The sequence below is a fragment of the Balaenoptera borealis genome, assembly GCF_965194805.1.
Source record: "Balaenoptera borealis genome assembly, chromosome: 10".
Classification (NCBI taxonomy): domain Eukaryota; kingdom Metazoa; phylum Chordata; class Mammalia; order Artiodactyla; family Balaenopteridae; genus Balaenoptera; species Balaenoptera borealis.
This window is the reverse complement of record NC_138874.1, coordinates 26,749,928-26,762,847: the sequence shown is the minus strand read 5'-3', so window position 1 is coordinate 26,762,847 and position 12,920 is coordinate 26,749,928. Positions and strand designations below refer to the sequence as shown.

Genomic DNA, 12,920 nt, shown 5'->3' with positions numbered 1-12,920 from the left:
AGACCGCATAAAATCTTTTGCTTTTTACAGTTCTGTGAATTTTAAAACACATGTAGACTCATGTAACTACCACCACGATAAGGATACAGGACAGTTCCATCTGCGCCCAAAACTCCCTAACGCTTTCCCTTTACTGTCACACCCTTCCCTATCCTAACCCCTGGCAATCACCGTTTCCATCATTATAGTTCTGTCTTTCCGAGAATGCCAAACCAATGAAATCATATAGAATATAACCTTTTGACACTGGTTATATTTGACACTGAATATAACCTTCACCTCACTTAGAATAACGTCTCTGAGATTCATCCAGGTTGTTGCATGTATCAGTAGCTCATACCTTTCTACTGCTGAGTAGTATTCCATCCTATGGATGAATCAGTTTGTTTATCCATTCACTTGTTAAAGGACATTCGGATTGTTTCTGCCTTTGGCTATCACAAATAAAGCTGCTATGACATCAGCGTACTGTTTTTTGTGTGAACATAAGCGTTACTTTCTCTAAAGTAAATAGCCAGGAATGAAATTGTTGGGTCATATGGCAAGGGTACTTTAACTTTATAAGAAGTGAAAATCAAGTGGCTGTACCACCAGCAGGCCCACCAGCAACGTATGAGGTTCCGGTTGCTCCACATCCTCGCCAGCACTTGGTAGTGTCAGTGCTTTTCATTTCAGCCACTGTATTAGGGCTGTAGTGGTATCTCACTTGTTTTATTTGCATTTCCCTAATGGCTAATGATGTGAACACCTCTTCATGTGCTTATCTGACATCCTTATATCCTCTTTGGTAAAGTGTTCAAGTCCTATTTTCAAATTGGGCTGTTTTCTTATTAAGCTTTGAGAGTTCATTTTATGTTCTACATACAAGTCCTTGGTTGGATATATGATTCATAATATTTCCTACCAGTCTGTAGTTCTCTCTTCATTTTCTTTTCAGTGCCTTTGGCAGAGCCAAGTTTTAAATTTTGATTAAGTCCAATTTATCTATTTTTATGAATCATGTTTTTGGTAATTTCTAAGAACTCTTCACCTAATCCCAGGTCATGATGATTTTTTTTCCTGTTTTCTTCCAAAAGTTTTTAGTTTTACATTTCACATTTAGATCTATGATCCATTTTGGATTCATCCTTACATAAAGAATGAGGTTTAGGAGGAATGCTTTTTTTTTTCCATAAAGACAGCCAATGATTCCAACACCAGTTACTGAAAAGACCATCCTTGATCCACTGAATTTCTTTTGCACCTCTGTCAAAGATCAAAAGGCCACCCTTGAGTGAGTCTATATCTCTACTCTCTATTCTGTTCCACTGCCCTGTGTGTCCATCTCTTTGCCGTTACCTCTCTGTCTTGATTCCTGTAGCTTTATAGCTATGTTTCAGAACTGGGCTGGATGATTCCTCCAACTTTAGAACTCCCTTATTTTAAAAAATGTACTTCAATAAGCATTTAAGTCACCTACCTGAGTAGAATGTGCTTCACCTGAGGTAGCAGAGTAAGAGAGAGCCACCAAGTTGGCACTCCAGTGGAAATCAGTAGGTGGTAGCTGAAGTTCTTTGCAAACAGATAACTACAGAACAAATCCAAACAAAAAATCTTTCATGTCAAATCCAATTTTGTGAATATGCATCTGGCTTCACTATTTCCTTTCTCTGCATATTTTAGATTCTAATTCATTGCTGGAAATATCATTCTACAAATACTCTTTCTTCTCATATCTTTTTGATCAGGCTTTCATCATCATTTTCAGTAATTTTAAAACAAAATATTTTAAGAGATATAGAATCAAGAAAACTTAACAGCTAGACCAGACCCTTAATATAAACTACTCCAATCTCTTCCCAGACCAAAAAGTCTATTGGCTGAAAGAACCGTGTAGGCTTCCCATGGAATTTTCCCAGTCTAATCTTGATTTGTTTAGTTGACATTTAAAATCAGCATGACCACAGAGTTAGTATTCCAAGTCACCTAGAAAACATTTCTTAGACTCAGCCAAGTATCAGGTTCCTCTGCTAACTCAGGATGCCCACCCCAGGCCCTCTCCCTCACCTATGCTCCTAAAACTACAAACACGGTTTTCTAGGCAGCAGCAGTACAGAGGCCAGTAGATGTGAAGAGTTTAGGTAGGTGGGAGCCCAAGTCCCAGTGGAACAATGGCCCAGTGAACACAAGTGGTACAGGAGAGTATGCCTGATCTGGAGCGGAAGGAAAAAGACGCTGCTGAGGGTACGGTAGTGTACATACAAATGAAAACCCCCGTGTGAGAAGTTGACAATTGATAGTTAAATTAGCGTTATAAAAATTGGTATCATTTTTTCCTATTTTATTATGCATCATTCAGTAGATTCAGTGAAATACATTCCTATCTTCTAAGAAACTCAGTTCATCAGCTTATGTGGATGGCTTTTAGTCTTAGACTTCATTAGACAGAGTGACTAGCACGACATTCATTAAAAATTTCCATGTCTCTAATTTTTAAATGTAAATAAGATGCATCTTGCTTAAAATCATGATAAGGGGAGAAACTTTTTTGAAATGATATGCTCAGTATTTCATATTGCTATGAAAATGCAAATCTATAATGCTTGAGTAGATTCAAATTATGGTCCTCCAACAACTCTAAAAATTTAGGGTAAAAATTCGGAGCCAATTAGGGATCCTCTCCTCTCTCTCCTTCCAGCTCTCTAAAGAACCATTACCTTGGTAATAGGTGACAGAGCAATCTTCCAAATAATGAGTTTCTCTCTGCAGACCAGACAAGCCCATCCACCTTCATCTATGTGAACAGTCAGCTGATCGTCAACTGAAGAAAAAAAATGAGGTACGTAATTAATCTTAAAGTATGAATAAGAAAAACTTAAAATTTCCTCACACCAAAATCTTCTTCATTGCCACCATCTTCACCTAAAAAAGTAATCACCACACACACACGAGGTTAACTCACAACAAAAAATACTCTTGAATAATTCAAGAGTTATTAATATCCAAAACAAGAGCTCCATTTAACTTTGACAACTATTTTTAGAAATATATCTAAAGGCAAAAAGTATATTTTGGGCCTAGGTTTAATATTTCTTAATTTTTGTTATAGACAGATATCTTACTTTTTATAATATTATATTTAGTAACATTCATAATTTTGATAAAGCAACACAAATCATAAACCTTCTCATTAAATATATAAAATATTTCAAGGAAAAATCATGTTCCTTCAAAAGAACAAGATTTTCAAATAAGAGCTCTTTGAAAGTATGATAAATTACTTCATTATATGGTGACCTAAAGGGTTACATTCCGTATTAAGTGACAAAACTAAATTAGTATACAGTAGTCACTCCTTATCCTCGGTTTCCGTGGTATCAGTTACCCGTGGTCAACTGCGGTCCAAAGTATGACATGGAAAATTCCAGAAATAACACTTCTGAAGTCTGTGATGAAATCTCCCACTGCCCCGATGTCCTGATGGGGAGGTGAAGCATTCCTTTGCCACCCGCCCACTAGCCACTCAGTAGTAGCGCAGGTCATCAGATCCACTGTCGCGGCATCGCGGTCCCTGTGTTGAAGTAACCCTATTTTACTTAAACATGGCTGGAAGCACAGAGACGTGACGCTGGCAACTGGGACATTCTCTTACTGTGCCTAATTTATAAAATTACGCTTTACCACAGGTATGTACGTCCAGGAAAAAACACAGTACACACAGGGTCCGGTGCATCCCCTGGGGGTCTTGGAACGCACGCCTGTGGAGAAGGGGGACTGCTCTGTCGCTGTTGTATGTGTTGGTGGTAAACCTGAGTAAATGTATTAGCGGCCCTAGAAATTTAATTCATGTGAGCTTTGCTCTCCGTCTAAAGGCAGGGTAGAGGGGCAAAATAAAAGGCATCAATAATGTACAAGCTAAAATATCACATCATACCTAGGTTAAGGGTGGGCTTTTTTGCTGAACTGGAGTATCTGCTCCATATTTTCTTTTCCTGAAAGCACTACAGCAGCTCCAAATCCTCCACTGGTGAACCCTCGAGGACGCTAACACAGCACACCAACTGACTAGTACTTGGAAGTTTCCACGTGAGGACGAGTTCCTCTCAAGTTTACACACTCTTCAATTTACACATCCTGATTTCTAGAGACTCTCTCCTCTGAGGCTGTGTACTATTTGTTATTCACATGATCTGGTGGCAGGAACCAGGAGTGTGTCAAAAGGTTTAAATGCAATTTAAGCTGAAATTTTTAGACGGGAAATGAAAATATATACTTAAAACAGGAACAATGCATGACAGAGGTTCATGGAAGTTTAGTTGCCTGAAAATAATTGTACCTGAAGCTTCCGTGGACTTACTGGCAAGATGTGCTGGTTTAAGTTGATGAGAAATATTCCTTCTTGTGGAACGCAGTACTTTAAACTTTTGTGACTGTCATTCACAGTATGAAATACATTTTACATCATGATGCATTCATACACAATTTTAATAAAACAAAATGAGAAGCACTCTGATATTTTGCAATCTGTTTTACTTCATTTTTTTAAAAAATGCTGGTCATGAACCACTAAACTGATTGCAGTCACTACCTGCAGTTTCAAAAACACTGTTCCAGGAAATCACAGGATGCTCTGAACTTTGCTCTTCTAGTCACCCCAACTCCTCACCCTTAATGGTGTCTTTCTACAGCTTGTGTTGACTGCACCGTCTACACTTCCACTCTAATTGTCTGCCAAGAGAACCTTCTAATGGTGCACCAAATTGATAACATAAATTTGTGCATACAGCCTCCAGGGTACTACATAGGATCCAGAAATGGAGGTAAGACTTGATTCTACTGCATTATTAAACCCAGTAATGTGAGGCAGTAGTTTTTTGGATTTTCTTTAAAAAGCTAAATTTCATATACTCAATCAACTTTTGAAATTGGACTAAGTTTTGCATATACAGTATGTACAACCATAAACACTTATTTTGATTGTGCTAAAATGAACTCATTCTGCTTCCCAAATTTACCATATTTCTCAATTACAATGAAAAACCAAATAAGCCACCTATTTCTCTCCATTGAAGTGAAGGTATACCAGAGAAAGCACAAATTTCAATCTCCATGCCAGACCTAGGCTTCATTTTGAATTGCTAACAGAGACAAATGGAAAATGACACCCACCTTCAGCCAATGTTAAGGCTTCCATGACTTTAACAGGGAGAGAAGATCCAAATGTTTTCACATCATAGTTCACAGACTCAGTTATGGAGTGGTGTGGGAATATTCGTGTAGGTGTTCCTCTAAAGAAACGAGACCAGATTATTTCACTCATAACTTAAAATTTTCCATTATTCATTATAATTTTTATGTATATATTTTCACAATAAAGAGAAAATCTCTGATAAACAAGAAGAAAGATGAAGTATAACAGTGAAAAAACTCTGGCTCATATATACTGTGTTATTAAATTTATTTTTCATTAAAAAAAAGAAGACTGACAGGATTTAGGAAAACTTGGCTTCAGACTTTCATGCTCTAGTAATTAGATGCATGACCTATTCACTTAAATTCTTTATAACTCTGCTTCCTTAGCTGTGAAATAAGAAGGCTGGACTAGATCAGTGTTTTTCAAATTATGGGTCATTTTGAGGGTCTCAATCAACATTTTTAAAAAACGAAATAGAATATAGAGTAGAGTTTATCATACTCTGTGGTCAAAGAAGTTTTACAAACATTGGGTTAGATTATCTTTAAGCTCTCATCAGACACAGAATTATAAGAATCTACCAGATTTATACAATCAAAATCAAGAAGTTAAATAGGGTCGTATCTGCTGCTACCTGGTCTTCGATAACAGATACAGCAGTAGAAATTATATTTCCTTCTCCCCTTCCTCTTAACATTCAGAAAACCAGTGTAAATTTATTAGTATAAAAGTTATTCTACCTCTTATCACAGGATTAAGGAGATGCACAGAGTGATTGAGAGCATTGTTTCTGCTAAAGTATTATAACAAAGGTTTTTTCTTTCAATGATTACCGAAAGGTAAGAAGAAATTAAAAAAGAAAACAAAGTATGACTTTTATTCACTGACTTTTCTCAAAAGGAGTAGAAAACAATCACAAGATCACCATTTGAAGAGCACTTTACAAAACGCAAAAGGATACAAGGTATTCTTTAAAAATCATTTCTCCTTTAAAGTATTGCAAACTTCTATAGATAAATTTTAACTATAAGTTCAAGATCCAGTATTACCGTCTTCTTGAGGGGAAAATTCATTTTTGATAGACGAATTCAAAAGAAACCACTCAAGACACATGTTAGCTCCTTCTAAAATTCTAGTTTAATTATGAAAGGGGAGATGCAGACCACGGTTTCACAAGTGACGTGAACTGGTGTGCCACGCTTTTATTTGGTAACAAAACTACTAGTCTTATCTCATTGCTTATGGAAAGCCTTTTCCCTATTAATTTAGCTACAAAGCTAACTTCTGTAGCTAAAATCCCTTTAATTATCCACCAGCGGATATCAAGGACAATTAGTATGTTAAGCACATATAATGATTTTCCAGGGTTTGAGGTCCTCACTCCCACCATCACTTTACATCTGCATCGTGGCATTTCATATTGACTCCTCGCAGGCTCAGGTCAGGTATCATTATCGCCATTTCGCAGACGAAGAGATCATGAGTGACCTACACCAGATCACAGGGGTACTAAGAGTGAGGCGGGTAACCACTGATTCTAATTCAATGTGTTCTTCACCTCTACACAAAGGTAATTCCATGCAAAGTGCATGATGCGAAGACTCAATTGATGAATTAATCAAAGCGAGGCTGAAATAACAACACACAAGGATGCAAGGGTGACAGAGGTCTATTCTCCCAGTACTCTGGCGTCCCGCGCCGTCCCCGGTTCCGGTGACTTCTGGAGGCCCGTGAGCCTGTGAGTCGCCAAACCCAACCCGGGACGATCACTCACCGCGAGCTCTGCGAGCTACGACGGCCGGCCGGCGAGAAGAGCACCGGGGAGCTGACCAAAGACCCCAGGGCCAGACCCTTCCTGCTGGTCGCCCGGGGCGTGGAGCCCGGCCCGACTCCGCCCAGCGGGCCCCTTCGGGCCCCGGGCCCCGGGGTCCGCGGAGAGGAGACGGCCGGGAACATGACGCAAGGGAGAAGCTACAGAGAGCGCACGTTCCGGCCGTGAGGCTGAAGCTCGGCCAGCGCACGAAGCTTGAACACCTGAGGGGAGGGAGGGAGCGCGGTAAACACGTCAAAGCGCAGCGCCAGGCCGCGGGGCGCGCTGTGATGACGTCAAAGAGCCGCGCCGAGGCGCGGGGCGTGGTCGGGAAGGCAGGAGAAACCGGGAAGGAGGGGGCGCGGTGATGACGTACAGGGCAACCTCGAGCCACGGGGCGTGGTCAAGACGGCTACCCCTAGAAGCGGAGAGGGACAGTGTGCGCGTGACCGCGTCCTGGAGCGGCGAGAATCCGGAGTTTCCAGGGAAGTGAAGCAGGAGAAGCAGGTGCCCTTCTCCAGTCCGGCGGGTGGGGGTGGCCCTCCAGCAACTGGAACGCAAAGCCTCTGCACACTGGTCCTTTCTGAGCCTCTTGGGAGATGAAGAGTTCTTCCCTGGTCCAAGCTGAGAAGGGAGGAAAAGTGTTAAATCTGACACTGGTTTCACACTCAGTGTTTTAGATGTTATCCTCTAGGTTTGTCATTTCCCATTCACGTTGGTGACGCCACAAGTCCGTATCGCTAACCAGATCCTGCTCAAAAACCACAGGCTTCTGACAGCCGCCTAGTGGACGCTTTCACCTGGAAGTCCTGCAGACGCCTCACAATCCAATCGCTAAAAGCTGGTTTCACGCTTTCATTAGGACCCCTATCTTACTACCACCTCTGCCCCATTTGGTAAAACTGGGCAGTTGGCCAAGGCAAAAGGACGAGGTCTGTCCTAGGGTCATTCTTCACACTCTCCTCCACTGTGACGCCTGGGACATTGTACTGAGCATCTCTAGTAGAAACCACACCTGCACTGCCTCTGCCCTGGTTCAGGTGTTCATCTTTTCCCTCTTTCGTAGACTTTCGCCTCTTTTTTGAGTCTCCGTGCCTCTGTGTAGTCTTACAACACTGTCCTCCCACGCTGCCAGCTGATAAATGGAATATTGCCTGCCGTATCAGTAAACAGAGGATGTCAGTCATCAGCGATTGCAGCCACAGCTGATGGTGAGCTGGTGAGCCTTGAGGAAACTCAGGATATGAAAACACAGGATGCAGGCCCCAGATAGCTGAGGTGCACATCAAAGGGACGATTTCGGTGAGCCCAGACTCTTGCATCTTCCCATACATAGAAAAGTACTAAATTCCTTAACTTGACATACCTGGTTTTCTTTAACAGTAATATTTTGACATTCAGACTACCTGCCCTTTGTTGCAAAACCTCTATATATCCTGGCTCCCCCCCTAACCTCCTTGGAGCAGTTCTCTCAGGGTTAGTTGAGATGCTGCCTCCTGGGTTTGAAGTCCTAAAAATTCCCGCCAAATAAAACACAACTCTCAACTTTTAGGTTGTGAATATATTTTTTTAATCGACACCTCTTAACAAACTCAGGCAAACCAGAAGCTGCTCTTGGGCTTCTAAATGCTCTGGCTGATCGTTGCCCAAAGGTAATTTGCTAAGCTCCCTTGCAAGGTCCTTTGTGATTTAACTCTGGCTGGCTTTTCTGTCCCTAACCCACACCTGCCTCCACTGCCCTTGCACACGTTTCTTCTGCCTGGAACGCGTTCTCTTCCCCTTTGCCCACAAGCGTCTGCCTCTTACATCAAGTCTTACTTCAGTGCTGCCTTCTCGGTGCAGCCTTCCACAGGACTAGGCATCCCTTTATCCTTTGCCCCCTGTGCTCCTACGTAGAGGCTATTTATAATATTTTTACCCTGCCTGATAGTTGTTTACATAACCGTCTGTCACACTTAGCTCCTTTTGAATGCCTTAACAGCTGTTCCCTTTGTGCACACCATAACAGGTACATAGACTTTCATTAAATATTTGTTGAAATAAGGGAATGGTTAAGTAAACACTGGCATATGCATATGTGGGAGACCACAATGTGGATGTCAGGTGTTGGCATTTCCCCTGGGAAGCCATTCTTTTGTGCACGTTATAGCATCAGGAGAGTCATCTCAAAGGTTATATAGGCAAGCTGCTTTGCTCTTTCTTCCACTTAGATTTATAACCCAACTTCGCACTTCATCTTTGAGTCTTATAGCTTTTATATCCCCGTGCATTCCCCCCTTGTTTCATTCTTACCAGGGGGATGAGGGTAGTCGTGGCTGAGTGGGTATTTGTGGGATAAATCTGTTCTTGGGCTTTGTGGGTCTGGTTAGTGGTTTGTCCACCAGCCAGTTATAAAAGTTGCTATTTGCAGGGGTTGGAACGACTCACCAGCACCTTTGTGCTCAAAGGAACTTCCCTGGAGTCCAGATGTATGACTAAGGAAGGATGGCGAATAGACAGTCACTCATTCATTCTGGATTTATTGAGTACACACCGCGTGCCAGACTATGCGCTAAGTGCTGAGGTTTATAACGGTAAACAAAGCAGCCAAGGGCCCTGCCCTCATGGAGTCACAGCCCAGTGAGAAGGACAGATACTGAACAAATGGACACAAATTTATTTACGCAACTACAAGTTGAGATGTGTACTATGAAAGAAAAGAGCAGGATGTCTGACAGAGAATGACTGGGGTACCTGATTTTGGAAGAAGATCTACAAGGCCTCTGAGAGAAAAGGCCGTCTATGCTGAGACGTGCGGTCAGCCAGGCAAAGAAGAGGGGGAAGAGTGTTTGAAGCAGTGGATCCTCAGGCAAAGGTCCTGAAGCAGCAAAGAGCTTGGTGCATTCCAGGGACTTCAGACAAACCAACCAATGACAAGTGAGTAAAAGTAGAGGAGACTGGAGAAATGAGGGCCCAGGAAGGGCCTTGTAAACTCTATCAAACAAGATCCCAGAGGAAATAGATAGCACCCTCAAGCTGGGTAGAGTTTAATAAAGGACTAGTAGGGGGAGTTCCCTGGTGGCGCAGTGGTTAAGAATACGCCTGCCAATTCAGGGGACGCGGGTTCGAGCCCTGGTCTGGGAAGATCCCACATGCCGCGGAGCAACTAAGCCCGTGCACCACAACTACTGAGCCCTCATGCCACAACTACTGAAGCCTGAGTGCCTAGAGCCCATGCTCCAAAACAAGAGAAGCCACCACAGTGAGAAGCCCGTGCACTGCAATGAAGAGTAGCCCCCGCTCGCCGCAACTAGAGAAAGCCCGTGCACAGCAACAAAGACCCAATGCAGCCAAAAATAAAATAAATAAATAAATGAAAAAAAAACCAAAAGGACTATTAGGGATTGTGTAAAGCCTTGAGGCTCCTAACAGCAGATGGGCCAAGAAAGGAGGGGGTCACCAGAACCTGAGAAATAGGGCCACCTGCCAGAGCCGTGGCTTTGGGTCAGGAGTTGCAGCCAACTCATGGGAATCCAGAAAGAAGGGGACTGGGAGTGTTCGTATCGTGACCTCAGTTCAAAGAGGCCAGTGTGTGAGGGAGGAGGACACTAGGACAGTCTGGAGGCCGGCCTCCTGGAGGATAGAGTGGAGGAGGCACGTGGAACAGAAGATACTCAGCACATTCGCCTTGGGGCAGCCGAGGGCGTCTTTATCCTTCCCCAGTGCTGCCATTTCCCTGTTTATCTTTCTCCCTCGTTGAAGCTAGTGCAGCCACTTACTCTAGAAATCCAGAAGGAAGGGTAGTGTAGTGCAGTGGCGCTCCAGCCTAAGTGGGCACCAGCACCACCTGGAGGGCTGGCTAAGCTACACGGCTGAGCCCCACCTCGGTGTCTGACTCGTTGGGCTGAGGCTTGAGAATCTGCATTTCTAACATTTACATTCCCAAGTGTTATTGAGACAGCTGTCTTGGGACATTTTGATAACTACTGTGTAGTAACTGACAGAGTATATAGACTCTGGAATTAAATGGGACTTGTTTCAAATCCCACCTCTGCTATCTACTATCTGTGTCACCTTTTTGAGCCTCTGATAAACTACTAATAGTGCCCACTTGTGAGAATTAGAGAATAGAGATACCATTACATTTGTGGATGTCAAAAAAACACAAAAAATCTGAAGAAAAAATATTTATAATAAAATAGTAAACTTTAAAGAAAATCAGTAAGAGAATGCAAGCTACCCCAATAGAAAAAAATGGAAATGTATGAAGGGCATGAAGTAGCACTAGATCAAAGACTAAAAATGACAAAAAACACATGAAAAGGTCTTAAACTTCACTAGTAATTAAAGAAATGCAAGTTAAACCACCCATCAGCATTGTTTGCCTGTTGAACTAGCAGGAATGTTTTAAAAAATGAAAATAGCTCATGTTGAAAAGACTGTGGAGAAAGAGGCCCTACTGTATAGCCTCCTGGTGGGATTATGAATTAGTAGTCTTTTGTGAGGACAATCTATCAAAAAGCCTTATAATTTGTATATGCTCTTTAAACTTAGCCATTTCACTTTTAGAAATTTGTCTGGAAAAAAATCAAAGAAAACAAAGATATATAGGTAATGTTGTTTATGACAGCAAAGAATACAGCAAGTAAGATAAATGTCCAACAATAGATTTCTAGTATACTCACATTATAGAATGCTATATGGTTAAAAAGAATACATGTGGATGTGTGTAATGAATACTTGCAGATGTAGGAAGATATTATCAAATAAAAAAAGCAGGTTGGTTAAAAATTAGTATGTCCAATATAAGCCCATTTTTGTTTAAGATAAAAAGAAAGATACCCCACAAGGGCAGCATGTGTGTAAGATTCTCAGCCTAGGTGTGCCTCCCTCTGTCCAGCCTTCCTAAGACACAGCCCATTCTGTTAAGACCAAACTGATTGATGTGGGACTCATCCCTTCAGTCAACAACAGGAAAGCAGCCAGGATTATTTCCTGCAGATGCAGTAGAACTATCAGAATTCCATTCTCAGCAACACAGTAATTATGACCCTCTTCAAATGGAAAGGCAGGGGTACAATGAAGAACTCATCATGGAAATTATCCAGGCCCAATCATTTCCAAGGCCCCCATCTAGTGGCAATGGAACTTCTTGAGATAACTCTAAATGTCAGCATAGTTTAAACGTTCTTCAAGCAGTGAAGAATGTGTGTTGTTTTCCCCAGTTCTGGAGGCTGCAAACTTTTTCTGTCAAGGGCCAGAGAGGAAGAATCTCCAGCTTGCTGTCTGTTGCCCTGAGTGAGTATGGCTGTGTTCCAATAAAATTCTACTTATGGACACTGAAATTTGAATTTCATGTACCTTTCATGTATTATGAATTTTTTTAACCATTTAAAACTGTAAAAACCATCCTTAGCTTTGCAGGCCATACAAAACAGGTAGCAGGTCACAGCTTGTGGACCCCTGTGCCAGCTTCATGAGGGAGCCTCAGCCAGCACCTAGCACAGGACCTAACAAAATAGAAGATGTTCCATAAATGTTTATTGAATGAGTTGAATGGAGATTACCAGCTAAGCTCCATGATGCCTCAGATGTAAAAACGTACAAAAACACCCTCAAATGAACATTTACAATGCAGTTTCCATATACTTCTTTCATTAATATACTTAATGTTTTACAACAATTTACATTTGTTTTCATTTATTTTCTAACAGCTTTGGCACTTTTATGGAATAAAATGGATTTCCCTAAACGGAGCCCTACTTTATAAAAGTACATATACAGGGTACAGCCTGTAATGGTTTAATCTGTGATTATTTCCTGGGAACCAGTCAGGTCCAAGGTCAGAGACCTTGCACAGAGAGGAGCCTGGGAGAGCAGACAACAAAACACTAAGCTCACTGATGTGACATTTTATCTTCACGTGGAGGCTTTCACGTGATTTAAATTTCGTTTTGC

General features: G+C 41.8%; 1 protein-coding gene across 2 annotated transcripts in view; it reads right to left on the bottom strand.

The window, feature by feature from the left end:
• The window catches only part of NUP133 (nucleoporin 133), a 53,036-nt gene extending 45,777 nt beyond the window's left edge, over positions 1–7,259 (bottom strand). Inside the window, exons 1-4 of one of the 2 annotated variants that reach the window (XM_082407062.1) lie at positions 6,948–7,259; positions 5,149–5,267; positions 2,697–2,800; positions 1,460–1,567 (exon numbers count right to left, since the gene is read on the bottom strand). In XM_082407062.1, coding sequence (XP_082263188.1) covers positions 1,460–1,567; positions 2,697–2,800; positions 5,149–5,267; positions 6,948–7,129 — 513 coding nt within the window. In that variant the 5' untranslated portion in view covers positions 7,130–7,259. The remainder of the gene's footprint in view (positions 1–1,459; positions 1,568–2,696; positions 2,801–5,148; positions 5,268–6,947) is intronic. The other variant, XM_082407061.1, reaches the window with a different exon arrangement.
• Between the last annotated feature and the right edge of the window lie 5,661 nt (positions 7,260–12,920).